General features: G+C 36.8%; 1 protein-coding gene across 12 annotated transcripts in view; it reads right to left on the bottom strand.

The window, feature by feature from the left end:
• actmap (actin maturation protease) overlaps positions 1-5,806 on the bottom strand; it is a 7,494-nt gene extending 1,688 nt beyond the window's left edge. For 2 of the 12 annotated variants that reach the window (XM_016230285.1, XM_016230284.1), the window contains exons 1-5: positions 4,946-5,311; positions 4,667-4,861; positions 4,449-4,517; positions 3,183-3,307; positions 200-329 (exon numbers count right to left, since the gene is read on the bottom strand). In XM_016230285.1, coding sequence (XP_016085771.1) covers positions 200-329; positions 3,183-3,307; positions 4,449-4,517; positions 4,667-4,861; positions 4,946-4,953 — 527 coding nt within the window. In that variant the 5' untranslated portion in view covers positions 4,954-5,311. Of the gene's footprint in view, positions 1-199; positions 330-3,182; positions 3,308-4,448; positions 4,518-4,666; positions 4,866-4,926; positions 5,312-5,346; positions 5,553-5,754 lie in introns of those variants that run through there. The other 10 variants (XM_016230288.1, XM_016230293.1, XM_016230295.1 and 7 more) reach the window with 10 other exon arrangements.
• Between the last annotated feature and the right edge of the window lie 3,700 nt (positions 5,807-9,506).

Here is a 9,506-nt window from a genome sequence, read left to right as displayed (position 1 = left end):
TAAAAAAAAAAAAAAAAAAAAAAAAAACCGGGGGAAAAAAAAAAAAAAAAAAAAAAAAAAAAAAAAAAAGTATAAACATTTCAGAAAAAAGCAAAAAAACAAACAAAAAGTGGCCTAGTAGTGATATATAATAAATAAAATGAAATGATTTCAGAAAACTGTGAGCAAATGAAAACAAATATGTAATCATTAAAGATACGGTACAAGAACAGGCTGCCCGCCAGCGAGGTGTTTAAGAATGACAGCAGTGTTTTCTCCCATCATGCCTCCTGATAACCTCTGAACTCTGCAGCCACACACTTCCTCTGCCAGCTTGGCCATATCACTAGCTAAATCAAAACAGAAAAAACAAACAAACATTGTAGCATTTAGAGTCTCCTGTTTAGAAAGCCACAAATACTCTTAAAGGGATAGTTTACCCAAAAATGAAAATTCTGTCATTAAAGGGGTCATATGATGCGATTAAAATTTTTCCTTTCTCTTTGAAGTGTTACAAGCTCTTGGTGCATAAAGAAGATCTGTAAAGTTGCAAAGACTAAAGTCTCAAATCCAAAGAGATATTCTTTATAAAAGTTAAGAGTCAGCCACACCTACCTAAAACGGCTCGTTCTAACACGCCCCCACATATCTATGTCACGATGTGTGAAGCTTTGCATAATGCCCGCCCAAATGTTCACGCAAAGAAAGGCGTAACTTTTATTCTCACTGTATTATTGTTGTTGCCGCCACCATGTCGTGAAGGCGCTGTGTGTTTCGTTGTCAGATTCCATCAAAAATATCTTAATTTGTGTTCCGAAGATGAACGGAGGTCTTACAGGTTTGGAACGACATGAGGGTGAGTAATTAATGACAGAATTTTCATTTTTGGGTGAACTAACCCTTTAACACTAGTTCCTGTTTCTTCAACATGTTAATGCTTAATTCCACTAAGTTGCATTTAGTCCACGTATGACAGTTACATTTGAAAAGTCAAGATTCTGAATAGATGACGTACAAGCGCTGCTTTATATAGAGTGGGAGCCCCTCATATTTCGCCCGCTTGAACGCCATTGGCCAGTTTCACTGGGAAATACACCAACTTCGGACTGTCGCTCGCCGGATCGGCTTTCACCGTGGATGAAGCGGAGTCCAGCCCGGGGTCGTCACATGTGGTTGCCGCAAGCCCGCCAGACGCTCCTCACTCTAGCCCGCCATTTGTGACGCTGTGTGTTTCGTTGTGAAAGCGAAACTACTTTGTTTGGTCTTCCAAAAGAGGACACGACTAGAAATCAGTGGTTAAGTTGTATTTACAACACTGTTCCAGAACAGTTCAACCCAAATATTCAGATGTGTGCAGCACATTTTATGGAGGACTGTTTCCTGATCCTGGGAGAGTAGACTACAATCCCGACTGTTCTGACTCACAGACTGTAAGTACGTTTTCATATTTAAAGAATTTGCCACTGATGATTCAAACACGAGTTTTGAGCAGTGTAGAGTAGCACTTGTGTGGTACAGCTGACACAGAACAACATACGCTGTTTGCGTTCAGTGTATACTCTCCAAAATGGCGCTTGGGTGACGCGGAGGAGATGAATTGTTGAATAAAGTCGTTTTTTTTTTCTTTTCTTTTGCGCACAAAAAGTATTCTTGTAGCTTCGTAGTATTACGGTTGAACCCCTGATGTCACATGGATTATTTTACCGATCTCCTTGCTACGTTTCTGGACGTTGATCGTGGTTGTGCCCTTGCTGTCTATAGGAGCGTCAGAGAGCTGTCAGATTCCATCAAAAATATCTTAATTTGTGTTCCGAAGATGAACGCAGGTCTTACGGGTTTGGAACGACATGAGGGTGAGTAATTAATGACAGAATTTTAATTTTTGGGTGAACTAACCCTTTAACACTAGTTCTTGTTTCTTCAACATGTTAATGCTTAATTCCACTAAATTGCATTTAGTCCACGTGTGACAGTTACATTTGAAAGTAGTGGTTTACCAAATACCAGAAAACATTTCCCCTTGTTCAGTGTAGCCGTTGTCTTTTGCCATCTGGACCAGTGTCTCCAGCACCACCGTCTTAGGAGGCTGCAGAAGATGAGTCGCCATCCATAAGGCCACAAGACCACATCTGAAGATACATAAGAGCAATGATATATCATCCAGCACTGCACAAACATGCAGCCACACAGACAGAAAAACAACACCAATGGACCGATATATTGTCAAGGCAGGTAGGTTTTTCTGTTTGGCCAGTAAGTGTCAGAATATTTATGTCATATTCGCTGTGTACACTATGTAAAATTTGCATTAACAGATCTTTTCAGCTCTTCACTTTATCAGTGTTATTTTAGTATCACTGAGATACTATTATAGTTTTTAATTAATATTTTGAATTAGTTTTTATTTTTAGATTTTCCGTTTGGGTGTGTTTCGTTGTGAAAGCGAAACTACTTTGTTTGGTCTTCCAAAAGAGGACACAACTAAAAATCAGTGGTTAAGTTGTATTTACAACACTGTTCCAGAACAGTTCAACCCAAATATTCAGATGTGTGCAGCACATTTTATGGAGGACTGTTTCCTGATCCTGGGAGAGTAGACTACAATCCCGACTGTTCTGACTCACAGACTGTAAGTACGTTTTCATATTTAAAGAATTTGCCACTGATGATTCAAACGCGAGTTTTGAGCAGTGTAGAGTAGCACTTGTGTGGTACGGCTGACACAGAACAACATACGCTGTTTGCGTTCAGTGTATACTCTCCAAAATGGCGCTTGGGTGACGCGGAGGAGATGAATTGTTGAATAAAGTCGTTTTTTTTTTCTTTTCTTTTGCGCACAAAAAGTATTCTTGTAGCTTCGTAGTATTACGGTTGAACCCCTGATGTCACATGGATTATTTTACCGATCTCCTTGCTACGTTTCTGGACGTTGATCGTGGTTGTACCCTTGCTGTCTATGGGAGGGTCAGAGAGTTGTCAGATTCCATCAAAAATATCTTAATTTGTGTTCCGAAGATGAACGGAGGTCTTACAGGTTTGGAACGACATGAGGGTGAGTAATTAATGACAGAATTTTCATTTTTGGGTGAACTAACCCTTTAACACTAGTTCCTGTTTCTTCAACATGTTAATGCTTAATTCCACTAAGTTGCATTTAGTCCACGTATGACAGTTACATTTGAAAGTAGTGGTTTACCAAATACCAGAAAACATTTCCCCTTGTTCAGTGTAGCCGTTGTCTTTTGCCATCTGGACCAGTGTCTCCAGCACCACCGTCTTAGGAGGCTGCAGAAGATGAGTCGCCATCCATAAGGCCACAAGACCACATCTGAAGATACATAAGAGCAAGGATATATCATCCAGCACTGCACAAACATGCAGCCACACAGACAGAAAAACAACACCAATGGACCGATATATTGTCAAGGCAGGTAGGTTTTTCTGTTTGGCCAGTAAGTGTCAGAATATTTATGTCATATTCGCTGTGTACACTATGTAAAATTTGCATTAACAGATCTTTTCAGCTCTTCACTTTATCAGTGTTATTTTAGTATCACTGAGATACTATTATAGTTTTTAATTAATATTTTGAATTAGTTTTTATTTTTAGATTTTCCGTTTGGATTTTAAATTTAGTTAAAATTGTTGCAATTTTGTTGCGTTTTTGTCATTTGTATTACTTTGTTAAAATATATATATATATATATATATATATATATATGTGTGTGTGTGTGTGTGTGTGTATAATTTTTAATACAGTTTTAGATTGTTATTTTAGAACATCAAGTTAAACTAAATGAAAATTGTTGCCTTGGTGACAAATTTATAGAAGAAGTGTAGAATATGATTCCCATTTTGAACAGACTTACAGCACCATATTTGAGCACACTGTTGGTTACAATGCTTACTTCATTTTTTTTATATTTGTAACGGTTTCTTTATTTATGCAAAATACTATAATAGGATTACATAATCATTACATAATCAATAAGTTGCTTAGTATTAATCTCTATGATTTCCAGGTTTATTTTTTTATCAAATTCAAATGATTTCCCCCATTCTGATTCGATTTCAAATTATTTTTTTCTAATTTAGTAAATATTATAATACAGAATTATACATTTTATTGCAGCACATGTTTTTGCTATCTTTAAATGAAATAGTGTGATATCATAGATGTATACACACACACACACATATATATATATATATATATATATATACACACATACATACATACAGTTGTGGTCAAACGTTTGCATACACCTTTGCAATCTGCAAAACGATCATTTTTCCAAAATAAAATGGATCATACAAAATTCATGTTATCCCTCTTATTTCGGTAAAACAATTAAGATTTTGCAGATTCTGCAAGGTGTATGTAAACATTTGACCACAACTGTATATATCAGCCACCCTGCTCTCTAAAATATCAACATTAACCATTAGGTATTTTTACGGAAACTTACTGTGGACCATCTTGAATAAGTGAAGGCACATACTTATTGAACAGCAACCACTGCAGATCCTTCCTAAAACTTCATGGAGAAATGTTGAGAAATGATGAAATCGTGATTGTACAAAAAAAAAAAAAAAAAAAAAAAATTGGGGGTATAAAAATCGTGTTTTTAAAAAAAAAAAAAAAAAAAAAAAGTATTCCGAGTATAAAATTGTAGTTTGTACTCACCTGCTTTCTCTCTGTCCTAGAATAATTCTGGCCTCTTCCTGGTCCCCTTCCACAGGGGCCCTTCCCTCTGCTAAAGCCTGGTAAAGCTTCTTCTTGCTGGACACTGAGCGAGCCAGTGAAGGAGGTGGAGGTGGAGGAGGAGGAGGTGCTGCTGCAACATTCTCCACTGACATGCTGCTCCAACAGATTTTCACACTGTGGAGTCAAAGAAAGAAATAAGTGAAAACCAATAGACAACATGCAAGAGTATTGTGATTTACATGACATGGTGACACAGACGTGTACATGAACGTTACAATGCAGGGTCCCACCAAACCGATGCAATGAATGCACGCACTAATTATATAAGCATTCGCAAAGCTCCACGAACCCACATCAGCGTCCAAGAAGTTATTTCACCATCTACTAGTAATTCTCTGTGAAGTGCAGCTAGTCTGGGTAGTGTTCTCTATTTAGGGAATACCAAATAAGGTAATATACTCCCATGGTCGTGAGAAGCAAAACACAAAAACACATTCAAAATACATAAATATCAAAGATAATAATATTTTTGAAATGTGGCGATGGCGATATATTTTTAATCAAATCAAAAGGGCATGCTTTCGTTTGTGCAATTTATATATTTCCCATCCAACGACGTGACAGCCGGACAGAAAACAGCGTAACACGACCAAACGCACCAATCGGTTCATAGACTGGCCTGCTCTTCTCTACAATAGCCAATGAGAAAGAGCTTTGGTAGTCGGGTGCGCTGGACAGACAACCAATCGGCAGGTTCGCCGGGAGACCAGCCGCTGTCCGGTCGAAAGTCGCACGTTCTTTTTGTGTTCTCCTGCGGTTTCTTATTTAAGTGTGTGGTTGGTAGTGATGGGAAGTTCGGATCATTTTACCGACTCTGACCTTTGAGTCTCGTTCAGCAAAATGAACGAATCTTTTTTCGAGTCATTTCGTTCATTTTAGCAAAATATAATTCAAATGTTACGTGTTACTTCCCTAACACATCTACTACTTACGCAAACGCTGATCACACTACAAACAATACAAAAGTGCTATAAGAAACAGAAAAGATTAATTCATTGTAAACTTACCTGGGCCTTCAGTCCATGATTAGCTCACCTCACCTCTTCTCTGACAAGTCTTCGGGTTGAGTCGTTCGTTCATCACGTGACAGCCCCATAAGCTATGGCTTTAACCAGAGCCGGAGATAGAGAGAGAGAGAGAGAGAGTTGCGACAACTCCGTTCACTCCAATGGACCAGTTTTTTACAGCAATGGCGGATCGTGGAGCCGCTCAATAGTTCCCGGATGTTAGCGCTCATACTATCAGCGCCGTAGATATGCAGCAGAAGAGACCGCTGTGATGAACTTTTAAAAGGCAAGACATTTATAGAACAAAAGAGTATATTATCAGCACAGCTAATCAAATTACCCTGTGCATTAAAACAGATTATTCCTCACTTAATTAGTAGATTTACGGGATGTTATTCATTCTCTTCATGCAGTTTCATCCATCGTTGTGTAATTAAGGCTTTTAAAAGTGATTTTGCTGGTGGGGAGTTATTTAATAGACTTGGATATATTGCAAAGGATGCAGATGGACCTAAGTGAATTGCTTTAATTTGTTAATTGTTTCTGTATATATTTAACTGTTTCTGAATACATGACGTTACTTAACTGCATGATTTGTATAGCCTAATTTTAGAACATTTCTGCCATATGAACATTACCAATAAGAGTTCTGTTAACAGGTGTAACTGTGCCAAAGTAATGTAGAAACATTCATTTTCTGTAAAGCTGCTTTGAAACAATGTGTATCTTAAAAAGTGCTATACAAATAAATGTCAATTGAACAAAACGTGATGCATCATTTTTCCCCTCCTCTCCAGATCAGTAGGGAAACCATACATTCACACTCCTTTCTGTGAGTGACGAGCACTCATAATGCAGCACAGCAAACTATAGTGGAGACTGTTTAAGGACAACATGCTTTATAGTTTATTATAAATGTATAAATCGATTGCTGTAAATAAGTGCGTAACAAAAGTCAACATACATAAAATATATGATTAAAGGTGTAAAAATGTTTTAAGTTGTTTGAAATTGGAATATACTACAAATATATTTTTATATATTATTTACTGAGGGGTGCACAAGAATCAAAAACATTAAACAAGATTAGTTTTCACTTAAAATATCTTCATTTATTTGGAATGAATTTTCTAAGACAACAAACTTAACATTTACCATGAGATTAGTAAAACGACAATGAACGGGTATATTTGTGATTGAACTTGACTAACAAGCAAGTTGTAAGAACACACACACATATAATTATATTTATATAGAGAGGCTGAAGTTACCTTGGCAGAAGACCACGATGTCGTTTGGTAACTTAAGCCTAAAATATGTTAACAAGGCAGGTAAGGATAGCTGACCACATTAATCCTCAAACACTAATATAACTACATATATATACTACGTATACATTATTTGATAAATAATGTAAATACATTATTTTATTGTCTACTAATTACCAAAAATCACAGTTCTGTCTCTCTAACTCAATGTATTGCACTTGCCCGCTATGAACTTCCTGGAACTATTTGAGGTCTACGTTAATCACGTGACGATCGAGCGTTTGGATTGGCGTTGATGCAACTCTCTCTTTCTGTGGCTCTGGCTTTAACCAATGCAGTCTGAGCCGGAAAGAGCATTGATTAGTTCATCTCTCGAGTCTTTCGAATCGTTCGTTCTTTTGTCACGTGACCTGACAGCATTGGCTAGAGAAATTAGTTCATTTACAAGCTTCCTTACAACCGGGCAGTGTTGGGCAAGTTACTTCCAAAATGTAATACATTATATATTACTAGTTACTGTCTTTTGAAAGTATTTAGTTACATTACAATATTACTATCTCTGAATTGTAATGCATTACACTACTTTTGAGTTACTTTCACCAAAAGAAGTGTTATAAAATGCCAAAATGTAGTTTATTGCTGGCTGCTCATTCTACACCCAGTGGAGGTTAATGTGGTAGGTCTATATAGCATAAAATTATAAAATCATATTTAGATACCGGTATGTAGGTCTACATTAATGCTACGTTGTAGTTTAGGTTAGACACAGATAAGCACAAACCGCATTATTACATTTATAAATAACACCGGTAGATAAAGTGTTATAATGTACAAACAATAAACACAATACCTAGCCTATTTTGAACGGTTTCAGAAGAAAATAATGAAAAATATAAGTTGCTAAACAAGCCAAAATTAGGCTAATTCAAACGGCGGTAAAGTTAGTTTGACGTTCGTTAGACATTCGGGTTTTTTGCCAATTAAACTCTTTGCGGCTTTTATGTTTTGAGCCCAAACTAACTCAGATAGACATAAATATATGCCCTTTGTGTTGCACAAGGCTTAAATTCTAGGAATTAAAAAAAAAAAAAAATTACCATTTAAATTAATTAAACAATTTAATTACATGACATTATAATATAAAACCAATACTAAAAGGTTCGGGAAAACATACCGGTTATCGCACAAAGCTCCGTTTTTGGAATTACAATTTTATGTTTTTTTAATAATTTTCCAACTTTTAATGTATGCATTAATATAAATCCATTAAAGGACAACACTTGAAAAACTTGTCACATGAGCAAGTGTGTGTTTGGCCCGAGCTCAGACTGAACGGCACGGATTGTACGCAGTACGCACTATTGAAATTAACCAGTGCATCTATATGTTTGGTTGACTGACTGTATTTCATTCTGATAAGTGTAAATTTACCAATAAAAAACCCAATTTTATGGTTTTGTTGACTGAAATATTTATATATATTGACAGTATCAGAGACTCTGTGAATAAGAAAGCTGTAAGAACTTTGAAAGTTTGTGAACTTTACAATATATTTATTTGATTTTATATATACGTACAAGTGTATGTATGTATGCATGTATATCTTGTATTTTTGTTTTGAAGTTTTATACTTTTCTCCCCCTGGCAATTGTTTTTTGTTTGTTGTAATTTGTTCTTCTATCTTTTTCTTTTCTTATTTTAATGTTGTTTATTGTGTGTTATTGTTCCTTAAATTAATTTTTTTTTATTATTAAAAATAAATGACCAGGCTGCAACGTTTGCAAAGATGTAGGCTGTGTGTGCGCGTGAGGCGCCGGCGCGATCGAACAGCGGAAACAAACAAACAAAAATATTCCGTCATTTTTGGTCATACAGATCATTCGAGACTGCAGTGTGCTTACTTTCATTTCTGTCATCTCGGTTTCCTTTCCGTGGACTTTCGTAGAGCGCAGCGCCATACAAATAGCCTGCCAAACTCAGCAGAATATCTCTCAGTCTTCTCCTTTCCTTTAGTTAATCTGTTAATTAGCCTATTTAAGGCTGATTTATACTTCTGCGTCGGACCTACGCCGCAGCTTACGCACACCCTACGCCGCAGTTTACGCACAGACGCACACCCTACGCCGCAGCTTACGCACAGACGCACACCCTACGCCGTAGCCTGACGTGCACCTCTCCAGAAATCTAACAGCACGTCAATTCTACGCAGACCGCAAGCGCTGTGATTGGTCTGCAAGAACCCCTCCCTCCATATGTACTTGAGTTTTGTGTGTGTTTATGTGCACTTTAATATATTTTAATGTTACACCTTCTTATATAAAATAAAACAAAGCAAAGAACAAGTGTCTTATCATTTATTATACTACATAGCATTATACATCAGTAGTTGTCCGCAACAAACAATGTTGATCCGCCGTGGTACAAGTCCTTGAAGATTGAAAGAATGCCATCTTCTCCTGTTCCGTTGTTGTCTCCTTTTTGTAG

This window comes from Sinocyclocheilus grahami, unplaced genomic scaffold (genome assembly GCF_001515645.1).
Source record: "Sinocyclocheilus grahami isolate Dianchi unplaced genomic scaffold, SAMN03320097.WGS_v1.1 scaffold367.1, whole genome shotgun sequence".
Lineage (NCBI taxonomy): Eukaryota > Metazoa > Chordata > Actinopteri > Cypriniformes > Cyprinidae > Sinocyclocheilus > Sinocyclocheilus grahami.
Note: the sequence above shows the minus strand (reverse complement) of the source record. Positions and strands in the feature narration are given on the sequence as shown.